At 38.0% G+C, this 16,099-nt stretch overlaps 2 protein-coding genes across 8 annotated transcripts in view; one reads left to right on the plus strand and one right to left on the minus strand.

Moving 5' to 3' along the window:
* On the plus strand, positions 1–3,334 carry LOC139952803 (protein phosphatase Mn(2+)-dependent 1K-like). The gene is made up of 5 exons (XM_071952032.1): positions 1–109; positions 552–1,224; positions 1,577–1,772; positions 2,194–2,311; positions 2,634–3,334. Exons 2-5 carry the CDS (start codon positions 573–575, stop codon positions 2,889–2,891), a joined length of 1,224 nt encoding a protein of 407 aa, XP_071808133.1. The 5' UTR covers positions 1–109; positions 552–572; the 3' UTR covers positions 2,892–3,334.
* The window catches only part of LOC139952801 (coiled-coil domain-containing protein 6-like), a 27,325-nt gene continuing 14,553 nt past the window's right edge, over positions 3,328–16,099 (minus strand). Inside the window, exons 4-10 of one of the 7 annotated variants that reach the window (XM_071952028.1) lie at positions 15,368–15,471; positions 13,935–14,092; positions 13,070–13,324; positions 11,446–11,546; positions 10,847–10,873; positions 9,088–9,117; positions 3,328–6,700 (exon numbers count right to left, since the gene is read on the minus strand). In XM_071952028.1, coding sequence (XP_071808129.1) covers positions 6,611–6,700; positions 9,088–9,117; positions 10,847–10,873; positions 11,446–11,546; positions 13,070–13,324; positions 13,935–14,092; positions 15,368–15,471 — 765 coding nt within the window. In that variant the 3' untranslated portion in view covers positions 3,328–6,610. Of the gene's footprint in view, positions 6,701–9,087; positions 9,118–10,846; positions 10,874–11,445; positions 11,583–13,069; positions 13,325–13,934; positions 14,093–15,367; positions 15,472–16,099 lie in introns of all 7 variants that reach the window. The other 6 variants (XM_071952025.1, XM_071952030.1, XM_071952026.1 and 3 more) reach the window with 6 other exon arrangements.

Genomic DNA, 16,099 nt, shown 5'->3' on the forward strand with positions numbered 1-16,099 from the left:
GTATAGTAATGTTATTGTTGTGTACTTCCTTGAGCTGTAGTGTAAGATAGGGTAGGCAGATTTGACGTTCAAATACACCCAAGTAACACTTTTACAAAGGAAAACGAAGGTAAACGATTGTATTGGGAAAAGTTTCCGTATGGCGCCACCACTTTTTCATTTGAAATGAAATAATATAGGAACTTATTTACCTGATTGATATATCCCTTTTTCTAAAAATGAGTGAAAAAGTGGTGGCGCCATGCGGAAAGTTATCCGTTACGAATGTTAACACTAACAGCAGGTGAAGTCGACTACGACCTACGTACATAAACAATGTTTGAAACATGATAAACCCGATGACCGTCACCGAGTCAGTGCAAGTTTCTTTTGCTCGGTAACTTTACGAAAGCAGCCTCACATATGCGAGGATAAGATGCATTGCGTGTTTGCGCATGCATCTAAGAGACTTCCAACAGCTTCCTTGTCACAAAAGCAAGATCATACTTGTTTTCGATGCCAACGAATCATGTACATATGTATTTAATCACTCATGATTTATTTTTATTCAGTTTGACGCAGAAGGATCGAGGATGATGAGGTCCAGCAGACTAATGAGCGTCATCTCCAGATGTCTCCAGAGAAGATGCTTAAACGATTCTCAACATAGAAACATCTCAACTCTCAACAAATGTAAAAGCTTGAAGACGCATCTGCCGGATTTTAAAACAAACTCAGACTATTTATACAGGAGAACTTTTTATGAGGCTGGTCACATTTACTACCGAGCAACACTCGGTTTTTGTATAAGAAGCAGACATCATAGACCTCACTACTCATCGATAAGATTTTGTTCTTCACATAATAGCTCAGACAATCCTGAATGGGACAGGCTTGGTACGTGGCAGGGCCGAATCCAAGAACCCATCCTTCTTCAGCAAAGTATCAAACATGGGATTCCAATTCCAAAGATTTCTATCTCCAATGTCGGCAAGGAGTCGCTGATCGGACGCCGCATGACGAACGAGGACCGCATCAGTATTCTAGAACTCGCACCAAATCTTCTGTACTTTGGGATATTCGACGGGCATGGGGGCGCTGTTGCGGCGGATTATGCTTGTTTGCACATGGACAAGCATATCAACTACTGGCTAGCAAAGGAACACGATCTCCAGGTTGTGCTGACCAGAGCCTTTGAAGACCTGGAAAACCGGTTTGCAAGACACCTTTATATAGAACTAAGAGGTGATGCAGCCGTCAATTTCACAAAACTCTTTCTAACTTTAGACTAATCTTAGGACTTAGGACGAGTCCCAACCCTGCACTAAAGCATGCAGACCTTAAGATTAATCCTAAGATGAATCCTAACTCTTACTGAAATCGACCCCAGACCTCTAAATAACCCATGACACCCACAGTGATGGCCGTGGTGCCCTGTGCTTTTGCTGTTGTGTCCTTTGCAAAGTTCAAATACAAATTTTCTTAATTAAGTGCCCCTTACAATTTAATTGACTATTATTTCAGTTACGTTTTACTCCTAGAATGTAAGCTAGGAGCTTCCTCAGACAGGCTTTTAATTGATTCTTTCTCATCTTAGATCCAGTCATGGAAAACACAGGAACCACTGCGACAGTCGGTCTACTTCGCAATGGAAACGAACTGGTTGTTGCCAACGCTGGCGACAGTCGAGCGATCCTGTGCCGTAAGGGGAAAGCTATGAGACTCACACGCAAGCACGACCCCGAAGACGAAGCTGAAAGAGAAAGAATAGAAGCCTGCAATGGATTCATTACGTAAGTATTGACCCCCTGCAGATGTTGATTTTGGTTTTTACCAATACACCAATGGGATAACTTACCGTATGGCGCCACCACTTTTTCACTCATTTTTACAAAAAGGGATATATCAATCAGGTAAATTAGATACTATATTATTTTATTTCGAATGAAAAAGTGGTGGCGCCATACGGAAACTTTTCCCACCAATGTGTTAGCACTGTATACTCAGTACTTTCCCCCCCCCCGAGTCCAATGAAAACATATCACAGGCATATTATGAGGGGGGATTCGAACCCATGACCTTAGCAGATGCAAAACTTACCTCTGCAAAACCGTGTCTACCGACTACTCTATCCATGATTTTGGGGATCAATTTCTTTCTGTACATTTTGGGTTAAGAACTGAAACTGACCATTGTGTTATTGTTTTATTGAAGGTGGAACCAGTATGGCAGACCATTGGTCAATAGTGTCTTGACAATGACCAGGAGTATTGGTGACGAATCATTGAAGCGGTATGGCGTCACGGCACAACCAGAGACAAAATCAGTCGAGGTGAAATATTACAGAGCTTCTTAAGCACATAAAAACTGTTCTTACCAGAATAAGGTTACCAACCAAACTACCATGTTTCAAGTAAAATTTGTGGCAGGTATCCTGCTTATTTCTGCCTAGCAGAAAATTGTTAAGCAATATTTTCTGCTCGAGCATTAAAATGAGTCCTAGATCAAGAAGTCTGCTATGTGGCAGGTCTTAGGTTCGAATCCCACATAAGTTACCTGTGGGTTGTTTCTACCCACCTGCAGTATTGAATTTCATACCACAGTGTAGTAAATAATTGATCTCCAAATAACCATTTGTCTTGATTACCCAACAGGTAAAACACAGCAAAGACAGTATGTTAGTCATGGTCACCGATGGTATCACGTCCGTAATGACCGACCAGGAACTATGCGACTCCATTGGCCAATGTCATGACCCTCCATCAGCTGCAAATTTTGTTGCTGATCAAGCACTTCAGTTCGGTAGCGACGATAACTCAAGTATAATTGTTGTTCCTTTTGGACGTTGGGGGAGCTACCCTGATACTAACCACACCCACAAGCTAAGATGGTTCGAAAGATCCAAATATTAAGTAGGATATTTATGCTGAATTGATTTTAGAGAAAACTGTGGAATGGTTTTAAATATGATCTGAAATTATTTTAATGATTGACTGCAATTAGACTCAATGTACAGGTTTTTAACTTCTTTTTATTGTTTTAAGAACTCTTTTATATTACATTTACATTCAAGTGTGTGAATAAGAACGAAAACGCAATGCCGCAGAGTTACGGTAACATACTGCACAAATTAAAACGCCCTGTGACAAAGCCAAAGTTACTGATTGAAGGAACCTATTACATCTTTGGAGTTTTCTCAAGCTTCAAGTAAGCTTGATCATTTTCTTGGTCAAGACGGCCATAACAAGGACTGGTACAAGTGTAATGCAACAAGTTTCCTTCGTTCACTGTGGATTCACCCCAAAGCACATGGAAACAACAAATTGGCAAGAAAACAAAAATTAATGGATTTTGACCCAAAAAAAATCTTCTCTATACACCGATTCACAAAGAAACGTTTTGCAAAAGTGATTACATTTTGGTACTTTACTCTTTAGGCACTGTAGCAATTGCAGAAATGTTAAGAATGCGACTAATTAAACTCAACCCCCACCACTTAGCTCGTTAGGAACTTGGACGGTTCTTAAGGCAAACAAGGCTACGCACTTGGTAAAATAAGGGCATTACAGCTTGCCAGAAAACACAGAACTGGCTTGAATATTTTAAAGCAGCAGCCATCAATTTAAACACTGTTTCAATCTGCAAAACCTTAAAGATGAGGGTACACTGTGGATTGCAGAAAACACTGGTTAAGGAATGAATGGATTTTTCAATATGACCGAGTCTCAGTCCGAACTCTATTTCTATGGTACGAACCAAAAGGAATTGAGCAAATTCAATTTTTGGTTGACCAAACACAAATCTTTCTAAGTTTACCTTTTCACAGTGCAGTCTGTTAAACTTGAAACTATTACATCCATACATTATTTTTTAGCCACAATTACAATTTCAGCAATGTTTTCTTTGTTTGAACAATTTATCAAAAAATATACAATGAACGAGTCCTAAATACTTCTTGAGTATCTATAGTGATTTACAAACTGGCCGAATTATGCCCTTCTTTGCATGTTAAATTTTGCTTGTTGTGAGTGGGCTTTATTTAAATACTGAATAAAACGTTTGTTTTTACTTCTGAAAAACACAAAGGCATGTTCTGTACCATTGGCTGGTCTTTTACTACACTAATATTCTAGTTTTGTGAACAGCTTGCAACTTCTACCATCCTTTCTGCCTTTATACAAAACACTGCTATATCGTGATAGGAACTAGGTTACCTTTCATTGCCACTTTTTATACATCTTAACAAAAGTGCAATTTTCATTTTAAACAAGATTTTTTTTTCCAATAGCTTGTTAACACAACAGGCCCTTCCTAAGACATTATGTAAATTGCGTATCGCATGTGCACAAAATTGGTTGGCAAAATTATGGACAGGTCGTTAAAAGTCTGTCGCAATTACAGCAAAACAGCTTTCTCATAACTATCTCACGATACTGCAGATCTGCGGGAGACTACTTCTACACGACTATTGCTCTTCATTATTTTCTTGCAACTTCCATGACAAATTCAGCACAAATTTACACAGGATTGTTATTTTAAGCATATGGTGTGATACACCAACTGAGGGCACTGGTCTTTGACAATTACCAAAAGTATACACTGCATTTAATGCAGGTGTTAAAAACACACCTCTTTCTTTCCACAGAACTAACATTAATGATGTAAAAGTAACATTTCTCAGGGACAATGTTTAGCATAACAATTATTATCTTGGAGAATAAACGTGAACTGTTGTAAAGAATAAAAAGTGTCAGCCTGTACTGAACTGATCCATTTTATTTATTAACTCTAACCCGACAAATTAGAACAGCACTTCAGCGTGGTGAGTTCAACATTTTCATTTCATTTTTTTGTATAAAATTTATAAATCGAAAAACCAAGAACTGATCAAAAATCATTTTCTTATAAAAAGTAAAATAAATTCATCATACATTGGTGCAAAGTATTGAGATTACCTCAGTAACCCTTCAACACCCAGTTGAACCCATTTGGACCATTAGTTACAGCCCAGTGATGCCCAGTCCCTCCTTGTGACGCCTTGCTACAACTACTGTGGGCTTTAAGAAACTCTCTTGCACTTACATTTCCATCTTAAATACAACATACATCTACATTTATTTTTAACGATTCTCTCAAAACGCACAATAAAAAATGGGCACCTTTACCCCACAAAATCAAGACAGGGTTCCTTTTAAACAAAAGCCACTTTTGAATCAAGCGACTTTGGCTGTTAGCTGCTTTTTCGGCATTCAAGCGTAGCCACTCTGAAGCCACTAATATAGACAGGACTTAAGTGTTTCAATCTTTTCCAATAAAATCAATCTGAATTGTATACAGTTTTACAGTAAAAACTGGCAGAGAAAGATTCAACGCTGCACTGTATACTGACGTACGTCAGTATACAGTGCCTCAAATTGAACCACGGCACCCACAGCCATTGCTGTGGTGCCCTGTGCTTTTGCTGTGGTGCCCTTTGCAAGGTTTCAATGAAAATTTTCACTTTCCTCTTGGCTAGGTGCATGCCCCTATCCAGAGGAAATTTCTGTGCCCCTTCATGATCATGAAGAATTTTTCTAAGTTATAACTTGGTCAAAAGTTAGTAACACTAATCCCCAAAAAAATTCCTGGGTTAAAGTTGATTAAGCTTTCAATGTCATCGATTAATGTCTACAATCTTTCAGCACACTTGCATTTTCCCCCCCGAAACCTCACATTTACAAACTCAGCATCAGGCAAACTTATATAATTTGTTATATATATACACAATTTTTTCTCTTAAATATCTATAATCTTTTATCATCATTTTAAGAATCCAGATTATTTCAAACTGACAACAAATTGCCGTTAAACTTTTAAAGTCACAACTTTTACAGAAGTCTGTCAAAGTTTGGAATAAACTTTAATTCTGCCTCAAATGTACAGTCATCCACCCGAGAAAATGCAAAAATATTTGTTTTTGCAAAAATATGAAGCGTTTTTACTACCGATACTTTTTTTGTACAATGCCAACAATTATCTTGCAGTTGTGTTATTCTATGCAAATATCTAAAACATTTATGGCTTGAGTTTGTTTGTTCCTTTGCCGAGTTCACCAGCTGAAGGAAACCAAATCATTCTAGTGATATCTACAAAATACACAGAACTCTTTAACAGGAGGATCTTTTCATTTAATGTTGCGCTAAATTGAACCATCTGTCAAAACGACACAAACAATTTGTACAGATTTTCAGCGACTGCAATTTTCATTGACTGCAAAAAAAAATTCAACATAGAAAAAGTTTACTCGTGGAACAAATTTTTACCACTGGCTTCACTGGCTTCAGGATTTCTTTTAGCATGCATCTATCTGGATCAAAATCTGAAACCAACATTTTACTCCAGATTGAGGGAATCTAATCACAAATGGGGATATGATTTTTTCTCGAGCAACTCCGAAGTTACCACCATCTCAACAGATGTATCACTGTTTCCATAGCAACAATCACCATGGCAACCTCTCATCTGGAGGGTTTCCTTAACAGTTCAATTCCTCCATCTCCATTAAATCTTCCGTCTTTGTCAGAATAGAGTCTTCATCTTCCTTTGTTCATATCCACCCCTCTTTAAGGTGGTGTACTAGCTCCGCCCCCTCCTATGAGGTCGGAGCAGAGGGCTTAATAAACTTCTCAGGGTTGTGACTTCCTGAATTGCTGCTACCTGTTGCCACGGCAACTCGGTGCCTCTGTAGATGAGGAGTAAAAGAAGATAAAGTTTGATCAAGTTGTTGCATCATCAGAGAATCTTAGCAGACAACTACAAAAATAACATTTCTCACAATCTACAAAATCAAAAAGTATCTACAGACTGAACATTATTATTCCATTAATGAATATTTTGAATAAAAACAAATAATTCAAACTGAAGTAAAAAAGTAATTATTCCTCTTTTACGGAATTGACCTTTAAAAACACTTTTGACTTTCCTGGCTTTGACTAAAACACACAAAATAAGCAGGACAATTCATTCTACTCCGCCCAACATACAGGGCTGGGTGTGGATTTTGACTCTAGCATCTCCACTCTACAAAAATTGCATCACCCCAAACACAGACTGTCCCAAAAAAGTTCTAGAAAAACACAAAACTAAAGAGAAACAGAATAGACAGAACACAAGGACTACCATCAGATTTATTCCAGAATGAAAGGTCAAAGAAAGGTAAAATGATATTGACCTCTCATTTCACATTGGGAGGTCAAGCACCTAGATACATCAGGAGAGTTCAATCTTTGTTGTCATGCAGTTTGTTCAGACATTAATAATGAAAATATTAATTAAAAACAAAATAAAGATTTATGAATCCATGCACTACTACTCCCAGAGTAAATGTTGGTTAAGATCCATCACACCATCTTCAGTTCTCTTTGAAATGTTCAAAAGATGAAATGAATACAAAAACTCAAAAGGATACAGAATTCAAGATTTATACTCAAAAGGTTACAAGGGTAAAGTTATGCACATGCTGTAAAGATGAGAATGGAACCCAAAGTTAGATGATTTTTCAAATGAAGGGTTAGGCAAGGCATCTTAAGGAACCAGATAATAAGAAGTCAACAACAAATGTACAATTACTTCCATATTTATAAGTAGATTCAATTTAATTCATTTATCAAATCTATTTTCAAACAATCAGATTTTGTTTCAGACATTGCAACTGCAGTTTGTCAAAATGAGAGGAAAGTGCCCCGTTTTCCAGTTTTTAATGGCACAGCTGAGAAACCATTACATGGGAAAATCAGCCAAAAAGTTACATGCCTGTGTTTTTCCCAGAGTTTTGTACAAGCATGGGTTTTGGATGCTCGCATTCCATAGACAAATTATCACATAATTTTTTATCCACATTTCCATGCTGCAATGTCGGAGACAGCAATGCATTCAGAAAATGATCTTGAAGATAAAACGTGAATAGATTTTGAGGAACATTTTCTACAAGACAGGGAAGGATATTGCTGGAAATTACTTTGGAGTTCTTTTCCCCAAAAACTTAAACACTCCTGGAAGTGTCACAGAAGGTCAAACGAAGTCACTGCCTTTGATTTGGAACTGTTGAACTTTCCCACCAGTTAAAATCCAATTATTAAAACCAAGAATCCTGAGCATTTAAATTACCACAATGTTAGGCCCACGACAAAACCTTGTCAGGAAACCATTAATAAAGCTTTTTGTGTGATTAGATACCACCTCCCATCACATCCTTCATTCCATTTTAATTTTAAAAGAGGTTAGTAAATGATCTTGGTAGCGGGGACCAACTTCTGAGAGATGTCGAGCAGAAACCAAGCTCACCATCCATAACCAAATCTTGGGATGGTAGACTTCGAGAAAGACTCTGCTTGAGTCAAAACCGTCAGGCCATGAACTATTTTTTGACGGTAGAATAACTGGACTCTTGATATTTCATGTTTACGCTGTTTATAAACTAAACAACATGAACGAGCTTGTGTTCAAGTCCGTCTCCATAATGATGAAATTTAGCACACAGTATGATCTTTCTATTCTGTCGGATTATGGGCCTTGTCACACTAGGCAACTTTTAAAGGAAAAATGGGAGACTATTAGACAGTCCTTTTTCACAGTAGTGCGCATGCTCAGACCTACACACGCAATACTAAGCATATGCGCACACGCTCAGAGCCGCAAAAAAGGAATGTTATGTCTGCTGCCGCCAGCGTCTCAAAAGTCTCCTAATGGAGGCAACTTTAACAGGCAAATTGGAGGCAACCAACTGAAGTGCATGCTCCAGGACCACTGTGGTGCTTCTCAATAGCTTCTCAGCCACCATAGGCACTCTGGATAAGACTCTAAGGTTAAACAAAGTTTGACACTTGATAACCATATGTCAAAACTTAGGACTTCTTGCCAAGCTTTGAATGTTCGCAAAACAGTCTTCCCTCCAATAATTCTCAAAGCTGGATTTTAAACCATTTGTTGAGAAGGGCTCCAACATGCGAGTGGGAAAATTTTCCAAACCAACTGTGTGTACAGGTTATATATTTCTTGTTTTTGTCTCTCGCAAATAATTTTCCGACTCGACATCTCTTTTAAGTTGGGTTAAGGATGCGGCTTACTCACCTGAAGCTGGGACTGAGATGGATGGCCCATCTGAAGGGGGTGCAAACAAGGGGGGCAAGAATTAAGAACAACTCCTTACAAGGAGAGATGTGGATCTAGTATTTAAAAGGGCATTATACACTATGGGTAAAGCGGGCCTGGGCTGGATTTCACAAAGAGATAAGACTAGTCTTATCTCAAGTAAGGACGAGTTAGTCACCCTAACTTAGGACTGGACGTAAGCTGCTATTAACTCCTCAAGAGTCCCAGGACTAGTCCTAAGTTAGGACTATCTTTGTGAAATCAACCCCTGGAATTCCACCTTTGAGAGGGCAGGGCCATTTTCATTATGCAAAGGGCACTTTCTTTGGAAAGTTTTTAAAGTCTGTGGGACACTTTTGAAGGGACACCAAGGCTAAAACCAGGTGCAACAGGAGGCCGTGCCATCCGTGGCCTCCATGCAGTTCCAGACCCGGAAATGACCCGAAACTATTTATGTATTAACTGTCAAAAAATGTATAAAGAAAAAGAAAACAAGTCTTGTTTGAATGTTAAGTTTTGTTTGGTACCATGATATCCAGTTGGAAAATATGTTTAACATTTATTTGTGTCGAAAGAGTACATTCCCATAAAGATTCTTGTACCCGGAAAATCTGTCAGCAGTAGGAAAAGTGAAGCAGAAATTATGAAGAATCAAGGGATTTTGAATTTGTTTTTAGCGAGATCCTCTGACCAATCAAAAGCCATGGGTAAATAATTAAATAAACATTTGTGATGAATGATAAAGGCGTTATTCTGTAATAAGAAATTTTAGGTTATGTTTTGAAGAGATTGGAAAAAAAAATACCAAAGACAGTAATATCTCGTTAGAAATTAAGGCCTTTATGGAAAGGAAAGTATGACAATATTAAAGACTTTTTGGTCATGTGTAATATTGTTAGTGAAGATAAGCACTCATTAAATATCAGTTTAAATTATTCATCACTATAAGAGGGTGTCATGATTGAAGCAGTTTTTTGTTTTAAAAAAAAGTTACCTTTAAGAATGTCAAAGGTCAAATGTGTTAAGAAGGTGGAGTCAATTTACAGTGACTCCTGAAGCCGTCTCGGGCAGTTTCCGAATTAGCGGCTGTGGCTGGATCACCATGGTACATGCATTAAAGAATATAAAAAAACTGCCCTAGAAACCCTCTTAGCAAAGCCACAGCCGACAATTCGGATACAGCCTTAAAACCCTGGACACTATTGGTAATTGTCAAAGATCAGTCTTCTCACTTGGTGTATCTCAACAAATTCATAAAATAACAAACCTGTGAAAATTTGAGCTCAATTGGTCATCAAAGTTGCGAGAGAATAATGAAAGAAACAAACACCTTGTAACACGAAGTTGTGTGCTTTCAAATGCTTGATTTCGAGACCTCAAACTCTAAATCTGAGGTCTCGAAATCAAATTCGCAGAAAATTACTTCTTTCTCGAAAACTACGTCACTTCAGAGGGAGCCGTTTCTCACAATGTTTTATACTATCAACCTCTCCCCATTACTCGTTACCAAGTAAGGTTTTATGCTAATAATAATTTTGAGTAATTACCAATAGTGTCCACTGCCTTTAATTAAAAGCAGGTATTGTAGATTAGAAACGGGGGGGGGGGGGGGGGGAGGATAAGGGCAAGGGGATGTTAGGCTATTGTTGTTTACAGAGTACAGAGGTTACAGTACATTATTATAAAGAGTCAAAGTTGAAAGCTACAGGTTAGGGTCATTGAGGGTCGTTGACCTTACCTGGACCTGAGGCGATGAAGAGCCCATCTGAAGATGTAAATACGGAGGGTAAATTAGCTAGGTCTGAATGAGACGTCTTTGGCTACGGCTTACGGAAATGAAGAAGTATAGACTACTACACGGATCTGGCTACAGTAACAGCCAAAGACAGACATGGCTTTGGCTATTGGGTTCAGAGGTAATGTGTGAGTATAGACAGTCGTCAACCTGTACCTAAAACCAATTATTTGAATCTAGCCTGAAACCAACGACTGCACTCTGAACAGGACATTTGTTGCTAAACCTGCACTCTAAAAGTTGTGTATACAGTTTTCAAGAACTTGTACACATGACCGAACATGTGATCTTTGATTTCTGTTATTCCCAAGTTTCTTGTAATAAATATTTCTTGTTTGAATTGAACTTTGTTGTGAGAGTAAACCAGAACATAAAGTTTGTGTAAATTTGAAAATTCACGGGTAGAAGTTGATGTTTTTCTTGTCTTCTCAAAGTATTTCCACACTGAACTGTGTGAAAAAGGAGGTACATGTAAGATAACAAAAAATATGATTTTTAGATTGTTTAACCCTTGGACCAAAATGAACTCATCCAATACTCACATGTACCAGATGACTTGGTCCGATTGGTGGGGACGTTCCAAATGGGCTGATGGGGGAGGGATGACTGGGTGGCCCCACGGCAAAGGGCGTACTTCGGCTCGCTGGAGACGAGGAAGGGGAGAAAGTGGTGTGCAACGCTGTCAGTTGAAGAAGTCAGCAAGGTGGTGGCAGCAGACAACATTTGCAACATACACAACATGTACGAGCATCAGGCAGGCATGGACAATGTGGGTTGTATACAAGGGGGAGAGGAAAGAAGAAAAAGCAAAATGCAGAAATAATAATGGGTTTACAACGATCATGCAACATGCTGTATAGTGACAGAAAAGGGTCAACAACATGCCTTTATACACAAAATAATTTGTCAGAACTAACTTGCATGAATTGAAATAAGATTGTACGCTTTGCATGGTGTAATTTGCACCTTCGAACATCCTTGGATAGAGAAGGTGCACTAGAAATGCAATCAATTACATTATTTAATATATATAAAAAATACAAAAATTGTTGTTGTCAAATAATGTACAGGAGTCGCTTTTTTCCGCATCAGTTTCCAAAATGACACAACAAATTTCGCAAACATTTTACTATTAAACAAGTACAACCCCAATTTTTTTTGTTAGCAGAGAATAAAAATACATGTAAGCACAGTCACTACACATTAAACAGTGCAAGGGTTAACTGTTTATCTTGCAAACAGAAACACAAGTCTTATTTTGCCAAATAGAAATAACTACTTAAAACTTAAAAACATGATGCAAACAGTAAACACCAAATCAAGTCAGTTTGACAGCCAGTGTACCATAGCGCCCTCTAGTGGTACAGTGTAGTGTACAGGCTCTCACGAAGATCAGGGCCCAATTTCATAGAGCTGCTTAAACAAACAAAGTAGCCGAGCATGACAAAATGGTGCTTACCAGGGTACGGTTACCAGCCAAAATAACATGTCACATACCATCCTTGACTGGTATCCTATTTATTTTGCTTAGCAGAAATTTGTTGTGATATTTTCTGCTTTGAAACAGCTTTATGAAATTAAGCCCTTGTTTAACAACGATGGAGGTACAAATAATATCTCAAGGCATTTCATGTAACACTCAGTGGGGGAAAGAATACAGGTCTTGAAATGCAATGTCTAGTTTACAGAAATGTAAATAACACAAAAACATTCTCTGGGAAGGAAGGCGGTTGGTAGTTTTATCAAAAGTTAGTTGACATTCTTCAGGTATAATTTTTCAAAATATTTACAGCAATTCTATCATGCATCAAGTGAAAATGTCCGTATTTTTGTACCCTAGCAAAATCTTTCTCAAAGTCTAAAGATTTTTATGATCTCACATATATAGCAAGAGCCATCAGGTATCTAAGAAAAGATGCTCAAATTATCTTGCACACAAGGCACTCAGAGCCGTCTTGTGTTCAAGACATTTGATTGCCTTCTATTTGTAAGACCCTATTGATGGCCTTCTCTAAGACACCTCAGATTATCATTATATTACATGTATATGAAAAGCATAAAAAGAGCCCTCTTGTATCCAAGACATTTGATTGCCTTCTGTTTTACAAGAGCCTGTTGAAGGCCTTCTCTAGGACATCCTACTGGAGACATTCATTCTTCACATACCTGGTGATATGGGTCTGTTAGGGTTGGGAGAGTACGGGATGGGGCTTGATATCGTCCGAGGTCTGAGGCTTCCATGGACCGCCATCTCGTTAAACTGCCTCTCGTCATCCATCTCCAGACTGGACTCGCTCTCTGAGAGGTGCCTGCTAAGAGCTTCTCTTCTCTCTTGCTCCAACAGGAGCTTGCGTTGTAGACGGAGGTTCTCTTCTTTGATTTCTCGTTCCTCTTGAACGAGGTGATTCATTCTCTCTTGATCTAAGGAATAAAAAGAAAACAGAAACGACGATCAGAGCATAGTGATCGAAACATCGAGTTGAAACCAACGGTTCTTTTCAGAACCACCCCAACTCATTAGAGATAGTCATTACATGGTGCTACCGCAAACCTCTCCATATTGAAAACAGAAACATCAATCCAGCCCTTGAATTTCATCTTTCATTGAGCAAAGGCAAATTTGCAAAGGGCACTTCCAATGGAAAATCTGGAAGTCTTTAGGAAACTTCTGAAGGGGCACCAAAGCCAAGACCAGGGGCAATTGAGGCTATGGCCTACAGTGCCAGCGTAACAAAAAACATCAATCCAGTCCTCAAAATTCCGTCTTTCAGTGAGCAAGGGCAAATTTGCAAAGGGCACTTCCAATGGAAAATCTGGAAGTATTTAGGAAACTTCTGAAGGGGCACCAAGGCAAAGACCAGGGGCAATTGAAGCCATGGCCTGTGTGTGGCCACTGTGTAATTCCAGGCCTGTAGTCAACAGACATGCCAGAGAGCAAGATACATATACGTCTTCATTGGTTTCACTGCTGAAAAATTATAAAACAAATTGTTTTCTCTCTCTCTCTCCTAATTGTTGTCATTTTCCTTACGTTCCATCTGCGATGACATTAGTTGACCTTTAAGTTTCCTGACCTCACTGCGTAGCTGGTCGACGTAAATCGACAAGTTTTCTGTTGTGTTCCCGTTTTTGATTTCCCTTGGTGAGGCTGGAGCAGACACTGGCTCGTCCAGCTTTTCTTGAAGCATTCTGTTAATAAAAGTGATGATTGAAAAATTGTTTGTAACATATGTTCTGGAAAATGTTGTTTGGTGGAAACTACAATGTTTGGTGGAAAACTAACTATGGGGTAGCCCCATCAGTAACTTTTCCCCCTGAGACAGAGTAAAATAGGCCTAAAATTCTTAGCCACATAAAAAAAGCAAATAATTACAGAGTAAAGTAGGCCTCAAACTACACTTTAACAAAAAAATGCAAGCCCAAAAAGGACACCAAACCTATAATAAAAAAATAAAAAAAAAAATAAAAAAAATATTAAAAAGAGTAAAAGGGGAAAAAGATAATTAAAAAATTTCAACCTCTCAATGTTACTTGAAGGATTTAACAAAAAATAGATACAACAGTAAAAATGCATTGACATAAAGGAAGTAGATACAACATTAAAAATACATTGCAATAAAGACAGTAGATACAACAGTAAAAATGCTTTGACATGAAGACAGTAGATACAACAGTAAAAATGCACTGCAATAAAGATAGTAGATACAACAGTCAAAATGCACTGCAATAAAGATAGTAGATACAACAGTCAAAATGCATTAAACATAAAGGCAGTAGATATGTACAACATTAAACATGCAGTTGATACATGTACAACAGTAAAATATGCAAAAACATTGCAATAAAGACAGTAGATACAACATTAAAAAATGCATTGACACAAAGACAGTACAACAGTAAAAATGCAGTGAAATAAAGACAGTAGATACAAAAGTAAAAATGCATTGAAATAAAGACAGTAGATACAAAAGTAAAAATGCATTGACATAAAGACAGTAGTAGATATAACAGTAAAAATGCAATGAAATAAAGACAGTAGATACAACAGTAAAAATGCATTGAAATAAAGACAGTAGATACAACAGTAAAAATGCATTGAAATAAAGACAGTAGATGCAAAAGTAAAAATGCATTGAAATAAAGACAGTAGATACAAAAGTAAAAATGCATTGAAATAAAGACAATAGATACAACAGTAAAAATGCATTGAAATAAAGACAGTAGATACAACAGTAAAAATGCATTGAAATAAAGACAGTAGATACAACAGTAAAAATGCATTGAAATAAAGACAGTAGATACAAAAATGCAGTCATATACAAGAAAACTTTATCAGCTGAATTCAGTTCTTCTTAGTGCTCAGTGACAACAATCTGGAAATAAAGGTACTTCATGTCATGATGAAAAATCATGGATTTGGGCGTGGTTCAAGGTAAGATGTTTGTAAGATCTTAAGGGACTCACCTTTTCTCAGCCTCTAGTCTGTCCATCCTCTTCCACAGTCTGTTCACTAACGCCTCCTGCTCTTGCTCAAGACAGTTCTCAAGATCAACTTTCTCTCTTCTCAACTGCGAGACAACAATAAAAAATGTTGTTAGTTAAAATATGACTTGGAGATGTTCTCCTCGTTACACATGCGGGTAAGACACAAGTGCAGAATAAAATGAATACCCATAAACACTGATGTGTGTTAGCACTGTGATCTCAGTACTTACTCAGGTTCTGTGAAAAAAATCACAGGCATATTACTTGGGTGGGATTCGAACCCACGACCTTTGCAGTTCTAGAGCAGTGTCTCACCAACTAGACCACCGAGATTGTCCGGTGGCTAAAGGCGAATCCTATGTTTTGGCAGCGGGTACTGTAAACGATTTAACATCTACATGTATTAGAATAACTTTGTGTTCTTTTAGCGAAAAACAATCACAGGAATCTAAAGTATTGGACTGACTCACATCATAAAAAAATAGTTGGCAGTGATATGATAGCAGTGAATAATAACGACCAGCCTGGTATTACACAGAGACCATGGAGGTCTTGTTTCCCCTGCAGCCGATTTCACGAAGCGCTAGGATTAATCCTATCTCAAGTTAGGACGAGTAATCCATCCTAACTTAGGATGGGTTCAATGCGTCCTAACATCTTCGGATACGGAACTGAACTCGTCCTACATGTAAATCCTTAAGAATAATCCTA

Source organism: Asterias amurensis, chromosome 21 (genome assembly GCF_032118995.1).
Source record: "Asterias amurensis chromosome 21, ASM3211899v1".
Taxonomy (NCBI): Eukaryota; Metazoa; Echinodermata; class Asteroidea; order Forcipulatida; family Asteriidae; genus Asterias; species Asterias amurensis.